This window comes from Calypte anna, chromosome 1 (assembly GCF_003957555.1).
Source record: "Calypte anna isolate BGI_N300 chromosome 1, bCalAnn1_v1.p, whole genome shotgun sequence".
Lineage (NCBI taxonomy): Eukaryota > Metazoa > Chordata > Aves > Apodiformes > Trochilidae > Calypte > Calypte anna.
In genome coordinates, this window is record NC_044244.1 from 14267634 (window position 1) to 14287190 (window position 19557).

At 38.3% G+C, this 19557-nt stretch overlaps 1 protein-coding gene across 2 annotated transcripts in view; it reads right to left on the reverse strand.

Annotated features, from left to right (window-relative positions):
* The window catches only part of COG5 (component of oligomeric golgi complex 5), a 170029-nt gene that overhangs the window by 18088 nt on the left and 132384 nt on the right, over positions 1–19557 (reverse strand). For both annotated transcript variants that reach the window (XM_030452100.1, XM_030452106.1), the window contains exons 15-18: positions 6156–6266; positions 4766–4828; positions 3913–4016; positions 2336–2573 (exon numbers count right to left, since the gene is read on the reverse strand). In XM_030452100.1, coding sequence (XP_030307960.1) covers positions 2336–2573; positions 3913–4016; positions 4766–4828; positions 6156–6266 — 516 coding nt within the window. The remainder of the gene's footprint in view (positions 1–2335; positions 2574–3912; positions 4017–4765; positions 4829–6155; positions 6267–19557) is intronic.

Genomic DNA, 19557 nt, shown 5'->3' on the forward strand with positions numbered 1-19557 from the left:
GACACCTGTTGTTCTGAAGCAACTGATCAGTAAAACATTCCCAAAACAAAAAATTTACAGTTCTGAGTCTCAGTCAAAGCTATCCTGCTGAGTATAAGGCAGCTGTTACTGTAACTCTGAATGCCCTTGGAGAAGGTCTCTGCCTTTTGGGACTGGTGGGCTAGAACACTGCATTATGTGTGGTTGGACTCGGTGATCTCAGAGGTCCTTTCCAAACACAACAATTCTGTGATTCTGTAAATGTGCACAAATGTGAGACAGCCAAAATCTGATCCAACCCAAGACTGCCTGAGTGTCTTACAAGCATGAGTGTTTTTAACAGGACCTTGAATTAACCAAAGCTTCTAAGCAGATATCTGCCCAGATCTTTTGCTTATATGTAACCCCAAAACACAAAAAGGGGTTGTAACTCTCAAAATCCAGTTTAAAGCAGGAACACATAACCCTTTTTGAGTATAGATAATTCAAAATGACTCGACAAGACAGAGTACCAGTGAAAAGAGTTTATGAACAAAATTCCTCCTACACACAGTGTTTTTTCAGGCAGGTCTTTCTTTCAGGTTTGGCTTCAGTCCAACAACGCAGTGCCCTTCTGGGAATAAAAAAATCCTGCATGTAGCATTTATGGTTATTCGGAAAAGTTCATCCTTCCCATAAAGCACCTGAGGCAGCCAGAGCCACTCTGAAGAACTCTGTGCAGAGGTGCTCAAAGACACAAAGTGAACACTGGGTGGCTATATGGGGCTGGTTGGACCTGGACAGTTCCTGTTTTAAACTAATTTTTAAACAATTCATAAAAATGCTGGAATGGTAAGATAAGAAAAGCACAAGGCAGCCCCCAGATGCAGCAACAGTTGAAGGCAGAAGACACGACTTAAATCAAAACTTGCTTTTTTTTTCTTCCACAGTACAAAAAAAGAGGAATCAGAATATTTATCTTCACACAATTGTGCATTTAGGAGTTACACTTCACACAGTTGTGCATTTAGAAGTTATACTCAGCACAATGGAGAAAAACATGCAAATGTTCCTATACTCAGATACAAGCATGCCTTCTATTTTCATTTAAAAGGCAGTCTGTGTCAGAATGAGAAAAATAAGTAATTAAAAATGATAAATTAATTAGACTTTTGGTATTCCTATAACATGTGCTTAGATCATATGCTCTTTACTGTAGAATTAGGTGAAGATATTTCCCAAAGTTATACAACTTACTTCAGTACTGCAGCAGAAATTACAAAAAAATATCTATATTCATTCCAGAGGAGAAGTCAAGCATTCTTTTTTTCCTCCAATTTTATGCCACTGTCTTCAAATCAGAGAAGGAAATGGAACTTTGTTATTGAAAGCAATTGAAAACTTCTCCTTAGCTTCTGTAGTTAAAGATTGATTTGCTACGTTACAGTAATGAATAAAAAATTTTTACGCAGGAGTATGTAATTCACAGGCAAATAACATAGAGCAGCCACAAGCAGAAGCAGAGATGGGAGCAATTCCTCCTCCTCCTCCTCCTCCCTGCCTTCCTCTCCTACCTCAGTTACCTACCAGCCAAAACCAGCACTCAGCATGCAAACAGCTGGTGCTAATTCCCTTTTCTGTTTGGGTAATAATAACCAGGACCCTCAGACCAATATAGTGGATGCTTGTATTTTTTGACAAGTTAATCACACAGTGTTCCTATTGATGAATTAAATTTGAATAAGAGTAGATTGTAGCAGACAGGTAGCAGATATTAATCTGGGAATTTGTTTTGTGTTTTAGTCCAGTATAAGAGAGAGGTAAAGCTGAGAGGCAGGTGAGTCAATCGGGTCGTGAAGAGTCTCCCACAAGAAAACTGTTTTAGTATTACCAAAAGGGCAATTCTTCCACATGATATTGGTATTTCTTTAGCTTGTTTCTACACTGCAAGGCAGCTGAGGTAGTGATTAACCACTGTGGGCACTGTGATATATAAAGTGATTAAGAAAGTGACACACTATTCCATTAGAAGAGAAAGAAAGAATGAAGTGAATGAATGGTGGCAAATGATGGACGCATCAAAGAGGTCAGACAAGCAGGATAAAATGTCAAGACACAGCTGAATTTAAATGCAAGAGTCACTTGATAGAAAGTTGTCTGACCTCCCTGAATGTGTCCTACAGTGATGAAAGGATCTTAACTGCTCAGTGGATGCATTTCTCAGGACACAGTACCTCATCGGAAAGGATGCTTAGAAATTGGAATGCATCAACCTCAACAACTGCCTATTTATACCTTGATGGGGACAGAAGTATTGATACTTTTCAATGAACACACTGAAGTAACAGCAAAAAGCAGAAACCAGTATTAAGGGTACCTGTGCAAAATCTGCTGCAAGCCTCATCTTCCCGCCTTCACCCAGGGGCCTTATTAGACTGGCATTGCGAATGAAAAGTTCAATTGCTCTTTGAGCCATGGCTTCAGTGTTATCAAAGACAAAGTCAAAACATTCAAAATGTCTGAAGTAGTCGTTCATGACTCTTGCTATAAAACCCTGTAGTTCTTTCATGTACAGAGAACAAGGGACATCTGGTTTTCCTGAGCTGGATAATGATCTGGGGAAAGAAAAAAAAAAATTGGAAAAAGAAATGGGGACAGCAGTGAAATTCATTCTTAAATACAACAAAATTCAAATTTTTTTCCTATGACATGAATTCATGGCATGAATTGTCTCAGTTCTACTCAGCTCACCTGGAAACTGTAGCTAAAAAAATCTCTTTATTAGCCATCTCCATCCTAACAAGAAAGGAAATAACCCCACTTCTACACAACTTGCAAAGTCTCCACCGGTTTGGAGCTTAAACCTCAATTCCAGCCCCTGAATTTAAATGTCCCAGTTGTTGATTTGTAACTCTATGGATGGGTCAGAAAATACAAGCACATGTTACAGGATTACTGTGCCTATCTCAAATCTGTTCTCTGTATAGAATTAGTATCCTAGATTCCTCCAAACCCAGAATTATAAAGTTAATCTAATTATCACTGAAGTAGAACAGAAGCTACAGAACACAAAAATCAATGACCTTCGTGTTCTCTTTAATCAGTCAGGCAAAAGAGCCTTCCAAACTCAGGCACCTAATCATACAGGCTGCCCACCTAAACTAAGTCTTTGGCTGAACTCACTTTACACACCTACAGACATATTTTCTAGTGATGGCAAAAGAAAGATGGAGAGGGTAAAATATTGGTTGGGGAAAAAAAAAAAAAAAGTTGTAAGGAAAATTTAAAACACCTCTGACAATAGACTGTTTTTAGTGAATTTCTGAGATAAAAACCAGGACATTTGATATTGATACAAGCAATGATAATGGTCATAATAATGTGCATAAAGGAAGTCTCAATAACAGGTAGGACTCAAGATCTTTGCAATTCAAGAACACTGGAAATTTTAATTAAAATGCTCTGGGAAAATAGAATCATACATTAAATCTGAGGTTCTAGTAAAAAAAGATCTTTTGAACAATTTCATATTCAGTAATACTTTAGAAAAAAATTCTGTTTAATTTTGAATCAGAAGTTATATGCTATATTGTGAGAAACAAGAATACTGACAGTTCTGAAGACTGCCCACAAAAAGAAGCTGTAAAAACAAAAGGTTTTATTGAGCACAAAAATGACCTGTGGTGGTCTTTATTTTTCTATTTTAAATTAATTTTACTCAACACAGAAGCAAAAAAAAAAAAAAAAAAGGGAGGGAGGAAGAAGACAGATGTCACTTAATTAATCTGTTTCAGTAGATAGGTGTAATTCTGCTTTCTGTGTTCACAGACCATAAAGCATCACCTCAACAAACAAGTGCTCTTGGTCCAAGGACATTATGGCAATAGCTATCTGTTTTGCATATGCAGTACACTTACTAAAGCAATGTCAAATTTAAAAAATGTTTCTAGTTACCCAGAAAAATCTTCCTGGTGCATAGTGATGATAATAGCTTCTACTGAATCTCCTACAGAGGTCAGTAATGGTTGAATAGCACTACCCATTAGATCATGGACTGCCTAAAATAGAGTAAGAAAAAGGCAGAAGTTAGGAAACAGAAACATTTACATTTTGACACCTCGACAAATAGTTCATTTCAACAGTGCTTTTTATTATTCTGCATTAGAAGCTGCTAAATATAAAAGAACAATACCCCAAAATAACATTTTCTCTTTAATGTATTTTGCCAGTAAAGTAAGGCTTTTTACTACTTCTATATAAAGCCTTCCTTCAAAAAGGTGCCCAGTAACCTGGCACTCCTGCTTTGTAAACACCCATGCTTTGGTGTGCACACCTGAGCTGTTGATTCCCCAGGCACATGAGCTGCCCTTCATCCCTGTGCTCACAACCCCTCCCAGATGGAGAGATGTGGATAGGTGCCATCCATGAAGGGCTGCACCACCATCCACACTGCTCCCCCAGTCATAATTTTATGTGTTTGTTGAGGGGGGGGAGAGGGTGGGATGATGAAGGATCCAGTTATTGCTGTGTGAATGACAGCAGAGAAGGACATTTATTTTCAGTCAGATGACAACTGGGTTCCAACCACTGCAAGAATATTCTTGAATACAAATGCTTCTCAAGCAGTGGTTTGGCACACACAACACACATGTAGCTGAAGATACAACAGAATACAATTTTCAGAATATTTGTATGCCTTTGACTAACATATACTGACACAAAGTATTACTTGGGGAAAAAAGTGCCCATTTTAAGCATAACAAGCAAAGCTCAGCCCTCTCTCTTGGTTATATGGACATTCAATTACCTTTAAAGCAGTTGTGACTGTTTGCTCAGCAGCTGCTGGAAATGAGTTCTGATTGGTAATGACCTAAAAATGTAAAGTAACTGTTAATAGTCAACATTCAACAAGTTATTGGAATCTATAATATTTAATTTTCATTTAAAAACATTTTCATTTACCCTCAGTAATGAGTGGCTTACATATAGATGTGGTTTATTACACATGATCAAATGTGTTTTATACAGACAGACTTTTCACTGCATCAGTGTCTGTCCTTTGCTTTGAAGTTTCCTATGGACTGGGCTTCTGCCTTGGCAAAGAAAGGAGTCAATTGAGTTTAACTGAAATTTAGCTGAAGGGTTAATAGAATCAGGATTAAAAATAAGTGGTGTCTTCTCCCACTGCTAACTAAAGCATTTATAGAGAACTACACAAGCAGCTCTTTGGCAAATACTTGAAGGAAATGTTGCCCTTTCTCAGTATTATGACTGTCATAATACTACATGTTAAATAGTTGTTTATGGATAGCTACAACAATATTAGAATTGAAAGTCAAGGATCTGAATTAGTATTCTACCAATTTCCTTAGAGTTATGAGCATGCAATATGATAGTATTTTTAAGCCAGATAAGTACTGAACTCAAAGACTGAATCATATCAGATCTCTTTCCAACACTAAGGCACATGAGGTTCATTACTAAATACATCAGAGAAAGCAGACTCAAAAGTTGATCTACCATCTGTTTGCAAAATTCAAGCAAATTTTAGAGGTTTTTTTAGCATTTTTTAACATTCTTTAAACATATCCACAGTCAGGGGTACTCATGATCTTTTTTCCTAATCAGGCTAGGATTGAGACATGATTAACTGCAACTACCACTGTATTTGTTTGTTTTAATTTAGAGAGACTGTGTAACAATTGGCATCACTAAGCCAGTAAAGTGGAATTATTCATAACTGTGCTTAGTCTTGAAAACATTTTCAGCCCAGACTTCGGTCACAGCAACAATGCACAGAGATATTTGTGAGGTGCTGGTTGTCTTGATTTCACCCTTCTCTTCCACTTTTCATTTTTCCCACAGTCATGGGAAAGCAGTGAGTGTCTTCTGCAAAAGGTAAGCTCAGACAAAAAAAAAAAAAACCTCTCCCCCCTCAAAACCAAAATTTTTTAGGCTCACAAAACAACAGCTGTGAGACATGAATATTCTCTCACATCTTTCACTTCTTATATTGACTATTGCTTACCAGGGCCAACCAGGTCTCAAAGTTGCACAAAGGCACAGCAAGATGCAGCTCTTAAGCCAAAACTGGGCTACATTTGTCAGAGTTCTCATTAGCTAATGGGAGAATATGCAGATGATACAGCAAAGAAGTTACTGTTATGGAAAGAAGAAAAATACCAAAAGAAGTTTACCTTCAGAACTGATTGGTGCAGTTTATATAGAGAATTAACCACAGCTATGTTCCTCCTCTGTCCCTCTGTAAGTGGTCCAATCACCTGGCTGGCATCTCCTTGAGTAGAGAGCTGTGTGATTGCAGAAATTGTTAAAACATCACCAGTTCCTTAAAGAGTGCATCTCCACAAAATGACATTTAACTAAACCTAGACCATGAATGAAAGCCATAGGTCTTCAGTACCAATGTTCTTCCATTTAACTCTTGTCCTGATTCATGTGATTTCCATCTCTGGATAATGCAAACTGAACAACAGGAACAGGCACTGTCAGAGCCTGCTGTCTCAGCTCCCAAACCACAGCACCCACACCAAATACCCAGCATACTCTTGGAGATACCCAATCCCAGCAGAACTTCAAATTTGTAATCTAAGAGTCAGGTGAAGTCACCTTCCCGAGGATGCAGTATGAACTCCCAGCAGCAGAAGTGAAAAGGGAATGCTTTCTTCTATACCTTCCACCCTTACTTCTGAGAATTATTCAAGCCTCTTCTTAATAACTGTTTATGGATGACTTACAGCTTTGTATGTATTAGTGGCTTTCAAATGAACAGGCAAATAGAACTGCTAGTAAGCTTTCAGAAAAAAAAATAATTCATGCTTAAATTCCAAAAAGCATGCATTTTTTGTCATTACCATAGAAATCAAAGTTCTAGGGTTATACATTACTAGCTATTAACTATAGAACAGTTCTGTAGGGATACCACAGCATACATTTGTAATTAAAAAAAATATATAATTGGGCAACAAATTGAAATTTTCTTATGCACTGAAAGCTGCAGAAATACAGAGAACTGACAAAAAGTTATGGACTTCTAGAAGTACATCTAAATATTACAGCAAGAATACCTATTAATAGAATGCTTTACTGAAATATAATCATCTGACTAGTTATCTATATCTTAGGATCCAAAATTATCCCCCAAGAAACTCCTGAAGATGACTAGCTCCAAAAGACTCCTAGTGAAAATATATGAAATTCATTGAATAAGTAATCAAGAGACTTCCGTGAAGTGTGTCTTCAACACAACTGTAGGTCCTACAGAAAGCTCCTAAACTAAAACTGAATAGACACTGTTTAAGAACAAAAGAAGCAAACATAGCATGAAAATGTTTGAGTTATGGGAAAGAGTGAATCTTTACCAGTGAAACATTATTTTTGTACTTCCCATGGCTTCCACTCAGCAAAGCCAGACAGAATACAAGTTGTCTAGTATTTTGCAGCACTGTAAATAATGTAGTTTTAGACAAATTCTTGCAAGCATGCAGGAACTCAAATGTATTCACAGCACTGTGATGACAGTATCAATTCACTTCTTTTTCTTCAAATTTAGGGATTATTTCAGGAGAAATAGGTTCCTGAGGCCATTCCTGAGGCCTTTGCAGATGGCCTGTAGACCTTTCCCAACATATTTTCAATTATTTGACATTAGAATGCATCTTTAGACAAGCTGAAAAATATACAATCTTATCATCTTCCTGCCTTCCTGCTGAAAACAACCATGTAAGCTACATGGTCTCTGTTTCCTTCCTGATATTTGTCAGACCTGACTGGTTTTAAGAATTCTGTTTCTCACAGCTTCACAGACTAATAACAAAACAGCTGTGCAGAGGAACACCCTGTCCACTCAGCTGATCACCTTCCCAGATACCAGTAACTTTTTTTTCACACCTTTTTTGAGCAGTGTACACATTGCTTAATTCACTTTTTATACACTTACAACTATTAAACATAAAAGACACTACTGAGACAGTAAAATTTTACATACTAGTCACTTCCACTTCATTTCCTCAGATTCTAATGTAAAGGTTTCACAAGTAGGAAATCATTAAGCTGTCTCTTCTTCTTTGAGGCCCCACCTTAAGTACTGTGTACAGCTCTGGGTTAAGTCAAATAAGTGTGAATCCTAGCCACATCCACTCAGCTTGAAAGACACAGTCCAAGGGCCTTCTTTCTCATGAGGGCAGTAGGGACAAACTTTGATGTCCTTTTAATCAGTTGGATTTATCCAGAAATGCAGAAGGCCAGGAGGGTGAATTTACAGAAATAGGGAGGTGATTTTATCCCAAACCATGATCGATTCTGGGAGAGAAATAACTAAAAGACAAGTTGTAGCTAAAGGACCAGATTCCATCTGCAGGGAACTGCCAGTCACCCTGAGAGTTACTCTGGCTTGAACCTGCTATCTGCAAAGAAAACCGTGGAAAAGAAAAAATGCTGAAGATAAACCTGAATAAGCAGTAACAAGGACTGTAACTGTTCACTTTTCTGTATCTGTCTTTAGGTATAGCAATTGATTTCTTACACTCCTCAGTTTAGTTGGGTAAACTGTTCCTTTTACCTCAAAGCCTGCCTGCTGTTCACAGCTATTTCATGGGCACTAGGAAAGTGCAGGCACCCCACTCCCTAGAAAGTGGCAGCTCTGCAATGGGTGACAGGTCAGTATGAGCTCCCTCTGCCAACAGGAGCTACCAGCACACTGGCAACATGAGATGCTACTGAGGAAGAGGAGTGAGGCTGAGCATTCTCCCACCAGCAACTATTTTGTATCATGCTTCCAAGCACTAGGAGAAGGATTGTGTCTTTTGGTAATCCCATGTGGCAGTGAGCTCCTCCCACACCTAACCTTAGGCAATAACCATCAGTGGAGGTCACAGTGGCTGCACAGCCAGCATCTGGACTCTGGGGCATGGATGTCTGGAACAGAAATGCCTTGCTGGTATGTAAATATGACTATAAGTCAATCATCTTCCTCTATAAATAGTGGACAGTCCCAGGGCCCACTCGGTTCTCCCGAAATGACAGCAGGTGCATTCAAGGATCTCCTCTTGAGTAAGGATGCCTCTCAAAGATATTCTTTGAGGTCAAAAGAATCCTTATCATGTCAGATAGTAAGTGACCTGGGCATAAGTGCTGAAACTTTAAAATGTTAGCTAAGTGATAAAAAGGATTGATTGCACACAAATATAATCCATTAGACATAAAATGTTGACCAAGTCTGGGACTAGCATTGCATTCAAATGTACCCAGACTCCTCTCTGAGAAGGAGTTTGGAAAGCAAAGTGGTCCCTTCTGAACCTAGTGACACAAGAGGAGTGTCTGCCTGACAGTTTTGTCTGACAATAAGGACATCTTTACAGCAGGAGGTTGAAATTTGCAGATTTAATTCAGTAGCTGGAGGACACTGCCTAGGAGAATTATTATTTTTTTTAAATCTAACTCAACAGAATCTGAGGACTAAGTATTGGATTGGCTGCAGAAGCTGATGCATCAAAATTGTGTCACAAAGAGGAACAAGTAGACTGAAGGCCACATGACTTGCTTTAGCCTGACACAATTGAGAAGCTGTAAGCCATGACTAGCAGAATTCACCAAATTCAGAAGTCTCCTGGAAAACAGTTTCTTTTAGTTTGTATCCTTCAGTACACTAATGTGGTTACACTGCTTCACCTGCAGAGCCTGCAGTTGGCTCGTATCAGGTCAGTGAGTTGCCCAGTGCAGAAAAGTTCAGGAGTGATTCACCTGTCCAGATGTAGGAAATCATGAAGCAGAGAAATAAGCACTTCTTTTGAGTAACTCACTCGTCTATTTAAAAGGCTTTGCTTTAGAGAGAGAGTAAATACACACTGTGTGTCCTAAGTTTCCTCCATTAACTATAGAGGGAATCTAAAGTAGTACTGCAGATACACACAGGTAGCTATACTGTCTGAAGTAAAGTCAGATGAATTCTCACCCTTCAAATATATTTTCATCCACTTGCACAGACCTGCTTTGGAAACATGTCTTGGAAATAATTAGATCATTTGTTCTGGATTTTACATTTTTCTGTGTTCAATACCTAAGAACAGATGTGTGAGACATTCTAAGATAAGATTATTTTGGGTTTAAATTCTTGATTTCACTGTGAAGCAATGAATGTAGGATTTAGATCAGGACATGAATCAAAACATACTTTCTCCCTCGGGTTATAAAAATGCTAAATTTTTCTTTTTCTTGTAGAAAAGCTCAGACTATTGATATATCTTTTCCTATAATTTGTTAAGTGTTCCAAGGTGACTGACTTGCCTTCTTTAAACAGGGGGCAGATCAGAAGAGACAGTGATTTGTGAGCTGGTTTGTAGGTCCATTACCTTCACAGACTAAACATTTTGTGGAAAAACTCAGCTTCACACTAAGCAACTATGATCTTGTGTTATTGACAATTTTGGAAAACTCCATTTACTTGATTTCTTCATTGTAAAACAGCCTCAGCAAAACCACTCTAAAGAGCAGGAAACAGCATCACTATTTAGGAGTAAAGAGAAGACCTTAAAATAAGATGTAAGTAGTGCCTCTCAACAAAGGTTTGATCTAACTCTAGATTCATGAGAATAATGTGTTTTGATAGCACAAACTGAACTCCAGTTGTCAAGCTGACATTTTCAAGAATAAATGCATTCCTAATAGAGGCAGCTGATGTGGCCATACCTCTGGCAGAAAGCAGTCAATCCATCTGGTACTTGGCCTCCTGCCTGATCATAACAACTTATTATAAAGCACAGAAGCCATTTACAGAGTTTCTGAGTCAATAGGGCCTGGCCCTTGGATTTCTCCCATAAGTAACATATAATTGGGATGATTTACTACTAGGTTTAATGTTTTCCATATTGCAGAAGGAGCCTTTTACAATCTCTTTCCACCTAAGAAACACAAAAGTTTACCAGCATCAGTTTGATACTTTTTGTAAAAATATTACACTGTTTAGCAGAAAATTACATAATGAAATCATGGAACAGTTCTGATTGGAAAAGTCCTTTAAGAGCATCAGCCCAACCATTAACCTAGCTTTTCCGAGTGCAGTGCTAAACCATGCTCCTCAGTGCCTCAGACTCTACGTGTCTTCTAAATACCTCCAGGGACAGCAATTCAACCACCACCCTGGACAGCCTGTTCCAGTGTTTAATTACCCTTTCAGTGGACAAATTTTTTCTAACAGCCAATCTAAATTTCCCCTGGCCATTTCCTCTTGTCCTATTGCTTGTTCCCTGGGAGAAGAGACTGACCCTCCCTCACTCCATCCTCCACTCAGGAGACTTTAAAGATCAATATGGTCTCCCCTATGGCCTCCTCTCAGCCTCCTTTTCTCCAGACTGAGCATTACCACTTTCCTCACACGCTCCTCATCAGAACTGTGCTCTAGATCCATCACCAACTCCGTTGCCTTTCTCTGGACAGCATCTCAATGTCCTTCTTGTAGGGAGGGACCCAAAACTGAACATCAGATTTGAGGCACTCATCAGTGCTGAGTACAGAGGGACAACCACTTCCCTCGTCCTGCTGGCCACACTATTGCTGATACAAGCCAGGCTGCTCTTGGCCACCTTGTCACACTACAGGCTCATACATAGCCAGGTGAAAATCAACACCCCCAGGTCCTTTTCCACCAGGCAGCTTTCCAACCACTTTCCCCCAAGCCTGTAGAATTGCATGTGGTTGTTGTGAGCCAAGTAGGACACAGCACTTGGCCTTGTTGAAATTTGTACCACTGGCCCTTGAATCCAGCCTGTCCAGGTCCCTTGCAGAGCCTTTCTATATTCAAGCAGTTCAACAATCCTACCCAGCTTAGTATCATCTGCAAACTTATTAAAGATACACTCAATCCCCTCATCCAGACCATTGATAAAGTTATTAAAGAGAACTGGCCCAAACACTGAGCCCTGTGGACCACCACTGGTGATGGGCCATCAACTGGATTTAAACTCCATTCACCACAGCTCTTTGGGCCTGTCCATCCAGCCAGTTTTTACTCAACGAAGAATACCGCAGTAGAACCATAGCCAGTTTCTCGAGGAGAATGCTGTGGGAAACAGAGTCAAAGGCTTTACTGAAGTATAGGCAGACAACGTCCACAGCTTTTCCCTCATCCACTAAGCAGGTTACTTTGCTACAGAGGAAGACCAGGTCTGTCAAGCAGGACCTGCCTTTCATGAACCCATGCTGACTGTGCCTGATCACCTGCTTGTCCTGCACATGCTGCATAATGGCACTCAAGATGATCTGCTCCACAGCCCTCTGTGGAACTGAGGTCAGACTGACAGGCCCATAATTCCCTGGATCCTCCTTCTGGCCCTGCTTGTAGATGGGGGTCAGTCCAATCAACTGGGACCTCCCTGGTTAGCCAGGATTGTAGGTAAATGAGGGAAAGTGTCCTGCTGAGCACTTCTGCCAACTCCCTCAACACCCTTTGGATTTATCCCATCTAGCTCCACTTATGTACGTCTAAGTGCAGCAGGTTGCTAAGCATCTCACTATGGATTATGGGGGCTGCATCCTGTTTTCCAGCTCAAGGGACCAGGTACCCAGTGAACAATTGGTCCTACTACTAAAGACTGAGGCAAAGAAGCTATGAAGTACTTCAGCCCTTTCCTCATCCTTCACTACTACATTTCCTCCTGTATCCAGTAAAGGATGGAGATTCCCTTTAGACCTCCTTTTGTTGCTAAAAGTCTGAACTCCACTAGATATGCCACCTGATGCATTAGCTACTTAGAGGACAATTTGCAAAAAGAAGAAACACAATTTATAAGTTCGAAGTCTAGGATTTGAATGAATGTGTCAGGGTAAATAAGGTCCTTGACTGATGAGGATAAATTAAATTGAATGCTTTCCTTTTAAAAAAAACAACTAAAATTTAAGGATACCTCATAAATAAGAATTTATGTTCTTGGAATGGCTTCTAATTTTTCAAAGAAGTAGTATTTCAAGATGTGAAGAAAGGAATAAGCTGTGAGTTCAAGCAATAACTTCAAATGTACATAAAAACATTTATATTGCACCCTCAGGGCATTCTTGTAGCTTCCATATTATTTTTATTATTTTTAGCTTCCTCATAAAAATTATAATTTTATATTCAAGGAATATAGAAAAGGAGCTCTATGGTAAAGGCATTCAAAAATCTTACAGAAAACACACTGACCATTTTGGGAAGAAAAATTTGAAGGGACTGTTAAGTCCTTGACCAAGGAAAAAGACCAAACATTGTGTTCATACTATTCATGCTAGAACAATCATCACACCATTCCCTTGGTGGTATTTCTGGATTTGATATTTTTTTTTCTTCCTTAATATTTTCAAAAGTGGAAGATGTGGAAGGAAAAACATAAATGGTCTTTCTGCAAAAGAAAAGAATGAGTTTATCTCTAAGCCTTTAAATCATATGAGAAATAAAGCACTGTACAAATAACCAAAAGTGAGTAATGGTTCATGGTCCTTGTGTGAGATTCTTTAAAACAACTTCACTACCGGAAAGCACCCAAAACCAAATCCTTTAAGGAACCTCAGAAAATTCTACACCTGAAGTACTCAGAATCATTTCTCAACTTCCAAAAATTATGACCCTTTTATCTGAAATTTGTTCAGACTTCAGTTTATCCAGCCAGCCCAAGTCTGAGGAAGATTTCAAGGACATTTGTTGATCCTGATACCTCTGACTGTATCAGTTTACATGATTTTTCATTCTTGCCAAATCAATGACTGAATGATTAACCATTTTTTGTATGTCATCACAATAGCTCTTGCTAACAGTAGTTAGTCCCAACCAACTACTGAGAATGCACCTGCAGAGGTGAAGAGCAGGCAGCCATCCCCAAGACATGTGAGATGGGTACAACATGATAGGGTCACGTTCACCTACATATAAAAAATACAGACACCTTGTTTCATTCCCACCTGCCTGTTTTGGTATCAAGTCCAGGTGTTAATTGAGATAAGAATAGTTCTAACACTGTAGGTTGCAAACAAGCTTCTTATCGTCCAATTCTCATTAGAGTTGTTTGTAAATTGCAAAATTCAAAAGACTATCATATCAACATACATTTACCCAAATCCACATCTGAGTCACAGAATTGATTTTGGTATGAAATAACTTCAAGAATACTATAGGAAAATACTCTTCAGTATTGTGTGATCTTGCTCTTTATCTACCTGTTATCAAACTTAAATTCCAGATCTAAAGAGTCTTTTAACCAGTTTCCCAGAAAGATAAAACAAAGTACAGAGTAATTTCAAAACCAGCCTTTTATGCTTGGATGATTTTTTTCTGGCATTCAGCCAGCATCTCTTAAGAAAAAAAATACTCACACATTTGTTATGTGAGTCACGATCTAACCAGCAAAAGACAACATGAGAATGAAGATATTTAATGAAGTTATTTTAAATGCAACTTTCTCCTCTAGATTTTTTACTCAATTTTTAAAAGTTTAAATGCTTTTTAAAGTGACTGATCAAATCAGACATTTCCAAGTATTCTCTGACCAAGATAAGTAGCTTCCTAATGACTGTTTTATCAAAACTCTTGTGATCTTTCCATCAAAAAAATTAATTAGAAAACCTTAGCTGACTTCTGATTATTCTAAAATCAGACCTAGTACCATGTTTAGCCTTTATTACTGTACAGTGAATTGGTAATTATTCTGAAATTATTTTAGTATAAAATAGATCCACACATATTCTATTTAAATACTTATTAATTACTTCCTTTAATGTGCCAAATATTGAGTTCATTTTTTTGGTTCTCTTATTTAAATAGTATAGATGTAAGTTTTTCAATGTAGCACCATGTCTTTAAGGTACTGATATAATAGAATTAATTCATATAATTTTCAAAAAGAAGGGGGAAAAGACAATCTTTCACATGACTTACACCACTGTAACTGACCTACTATTTAGAGAAAATCTTTCCTGAAGTGTCATTTCACAACTGTTCTTGTCAATTTGTGAGCTTATAAGATTTCATATTTCCATCCAAAGTTCACAATATTTGGCATTTAGACAGGAGGACAAGATATGTTGCCCTGGAACTGTCAGATAAATCTCCTTGTTGGAATAGGTCCTGACTAGTGATTCACTCACAAATTAAAGCTCACAATTCAATATAGCACAACTAATACAAGACATGGATTAATTCTTACAAGATCACATAATAAAAAAGGCAATCATAAATTCGCTTTGTGTCATTACAAAGATAATTCATATTGCCTTTAAACTCAAAACCATTGCAGGCCTCATATATTTGCTGAAGTTTAAATCTGGAGCCAAAATGCCAGTGGGTGAACAGTATTTCCCTTTGCTGCAGGAATTTCTTTCCAGAAATATTTTCTCTCGATTTCTCCACCCTGTTTCCTCCCTGCTTCACTGAATTATTCAGGTAGTTAAATTTAGCCATGTCAGGTAAGAGGATGGATGGATGGATGGATGGATACAAATATAAATAATGCAGATACCCTAAACTGCATAGCTGTGTTAGTAAACATCCCAACAGAGATGTAGCTCGCATCTGTATTCTTGCTACTGTAGCATATTTAATTTTGGGAATTTACATGAATTAAATGAGCAATGGTGTAAGATACATTTCTCCTTAGGAAATATGTGTGAATAAAGTCAACCCAACAACTGCTTTCCTCCATAAATTAGCTCTTCATTTTTTTATTTTCCCCAAGAAGAATCGAGAATTACAGCTCTCCTCAATAAATATTTTTCTTGCAACACATAACAGATATTTTTTTCTTGCCACTAGACAGACATGGACACAATCAATGGAGAACTTGTGTAGTCTCAGCCCCTCTCTGTCTTTTCCTAGTTAACCACCAAGTATAGACCAAATGGCTCAGAAAAAATTTCTGTCTCCATGAACACTCAGAAAACAAAGAACGAATCATGTTTTATCATTGTAATATTTTAATTTTTAAATCCCTCATACCTTTGCATTTCTCCTTTTCTTAACAATTTCACTGATTGAGCCAAGACATTTCAATATATTCTCTGGACCAATTATAATACAATTAGCCTTTTAGATTCTGGACAAAAATATGCCATTCATACTGCTTCTTACCCAAATAACCTACTGAAAACATCTTATTTAAATCTTCGTTCACCTGATCAAGCATGACAGACACTTTTTCTTCTACAAATGAAATTCCAAAAATTCTTTGTAAAGATGCTGTCTTTCTCAGCTTGGAGTTTAAGCTGAATTAATTGCTGTTGTTCTATTCCACCAGGTATTCTAGCATTCTCTTTCTTCATTCTCTTTATTGCAACAAGGTTTAAAAAGCAAGGCGAATAATTAATAAAACAGGGATTGTTTTTAAATAGTAAAAACTTAATCCAAGGTCAGAGCACATCTAATTGCAATCTCAGAAAGAGAGATTCTGGAAGACCTACGAAGCCATGGCATGAAAGAACTAAGCTTTGAAAACTACACCACCAAAACTAAACAGACTATTTTCTGTTGTCTATCATAAATCAGATGTGCCATGGACCCTCAAAGAAAGAAAGCACAAAAAAAATCAAGACTCATCTGCCACAGTATCAAAACAGTTATGATTATGGGATGGATTTGCAGAAAGTTGAGGTCTATTTTAAACCTCAGTGATTACAAACTAGTTTTTAAATGTCCTCAAAGAACAGGATCAGCTGCTTTTTTTTTTTTTTTTTTCAGAAAATTTGAAAGACAAAAATAAATCTTCTAGAGTGGTGTAAGCAGAATATGGTCTGTTTTCTTACATTCTGCTTCTATAAACTCAAAAAATCTTAATAAATAATCTATTCCAATGCATTCTATGGACCAGAGATATTCAATAGGGAGATATTAATTCTGAATATCCATTGAAAGTGAAAAATTGAAAAGTTCATTATGGTTAAACGGGAAAGATTAAACTACCTGAGCAGCATTAAAAAACACAACAGTAGCTGAGTATGCAAGTAAAACAAAACCTGGAATCTTGCACCTGCAAATCATGTTCAAATATAAACTGGATTGAAGGATGATGAGAAATGAATTGTTTGTCTTATTTTCAGTCCTAGTGGAAAGTGGGCATTTATCAAAATCTTCATAATGTGCATCACTGACTTACAATCTTATTTGAAGGTTCAGGATGGAGACCTGTGACTGACAAGGTGTGAGAGGAGAAATTAATCTTTAAAAATTATTCCTATAGAGCATAGAAAGAGCACAATAGTTGGACAATGCACTGAGCCATTTAAGTTTTGTGGGCAATACTAAAAATAATTTAAGAACAATTGCAGCAGAGCTGACTTTCCATTATATATATTTTGATGCTAATCTTATGTAATGCATTTAGTGCTGATCAGCATTACAAAGATCACTGCTCTAAAAATATCTTAACATGACAGATAGATAGATGCTCCTCAGCCTATATCTCCATCCATTATATTCACTAAAATAGAATATTAAATTACAGAAAGGGTTGGTTGCACTGGTATCCCAAAAAGTGTCATCCGAGTTGGCTCAGAGAAATAGCTGGCTACTTGAAGAAAGTGTTGAACTCCTGAAAAGAGTTACTATCCAAGAGTTTTCCTGCACCCATCCAGCAAGTTGTCATGGAGTTGTCAATTAGCCTCACTCTCACAGGCAACTCTGCATTTTTCAAGGACTAAAACTCCACTAGAAAAAACAAATGCTATTTGAAAGTTAGTCAAGTATGGCTGACAAGCACTACAGAGAGAAAAACATGTTTGGGAAAGCATATCTTTTGAAGCTCTGGCAAGCTAGGAAAACATTAAGGCCAAAACAATCTGACTATAGAAGAAATCAGCATCTCCAAACTTGTGTCTAAGAGATTTATTTACATCGGAAGGAAGAAAGTATGAATTCCAGATGCAAGAAAAAAAATTACCCCAATCTGTCAGCATTTTAAATTTCTTCTTTAACAGATTTTGCACGTCGTTCTCATTCAGTCTCATTAACATATGGGCTACACTCAGCCATACACATATTGCTACTCTGCCAGCAAAGGTCCCAGAGCTGGGAAGTGATCACCCCAACTGTTAAACTGTTAGGACAGTCATTAGCAAGTCATATGGCCTGGGCTAACAACTGTTCTCCCAAATAATCCCCAGCCACAGCTCAGGAGATGCAATATATTGCAGAGACTGTCCCCAAAAGGGTGCTGGCAGGCAGCCATGTGCTTTGGGGATGGGAAGCTCTTGCTGCCAGCCCCATGAGGCTGCCAGTCCTGAGCCAGTGGTCCTAGAGTGCTGCCAAGAACCTTGCTCTGGTTAGGACAGAAGTCACCACTACACCCCAGAGAGATGAGAGAGCCCACAGCTAGGATGGGCAATGAAGTCCTAAGTGTCAGTCATAAATCTTGAGCCACTTTGTACTCTCAACTGAGAGAGGAAGACATTAACATAAACATCAGGATGACAGTGTGGAGCAATTCAATACACAGCCTGTCTGCAGCAGTAACAGACACATTTTGCTCATCCTTGAAGTGAAGCCAACAGTGATCAGAACAAGCTTTAATGATACAAATTTGCTTTCAAACAGATGAGACCAAACTCACATTTACTGCTCTGATGTGTCCTGGGCAGCCGTGTCCTAGACTGCATCAAAAGAAGCACAAACAGCCAGTCCAGGGAGGTGACTCTCCCCCTTTACTCTGCTCTTGTGAGAGCCCACCTGGAGTGCTGTGTCCAGTTCTGGAGTCCCAACATAAGAAGAACAGAAAACTTCTTGAACATTGTCCAGAGAAGAGCCACAAAAAAGGAATACAGGGTTGAAGCACCTCCCCTGTGAAGACAGGCTGAAGAAGTTGTTCTGCCTGGAGAGGAGAAGGCTCCAAGGTGACCTTACAGTGGCTTTCAAATATCCAAAGGGGGCTTATAAGAAAGCTGGGATACAGCTTTTTGCATGAGTGTGTAGAAAGAGGACAAGGGGAAATTATTTAAAACTTGGAGAGAGGAGATTCAGGTTAGACATTAGGAAGAAATTCTTTCCTGTGAGGGTGGTGAGACACAAGAACAGGTTGCCCAAGGAAGCTGTGGCTGCTGCCTCCCTGGAAGCATTCAAGGCCAGGCTGGATAAGGCCTTGAACAACCTGGTCTAGTGGGAGGTGTCCCTGCCCATGCAGGGGGGTTACAACTAGATGATTTTAAAGGTCCTTTCCAACCCAAACCATTCTATGTTTTCCTATCTATATCCATACTCTGTTTCAAAAGCAAACCTATAACCATTAGGGGACAAGCAGTGAGTGATCAGGACGTATCAGCTTTGACATTGAAAGAGGGATTGAAAGAGCAACTAATTATTATGCTTTTCTATTTCTTATGCTCTTTTTTAGTATCTACTTTCTTAGACAATAATGCTCTAAAAACAACTGTAACCAACTACATCATTATGACATTTACAATAACACAGTCCCAGTTACACTATTCTGTACCAGTAAATTGAAAAGTACAACTCAGTAAACTCTCAGAACTCACAAAGTTTAGAAATAATGTACATTAGTTTGAACTGTAGATTTTTAATGTCAGTCACTTTACGTTTAACCATTAATTCAATTAAACATTCAGAAGGGTTTTGCA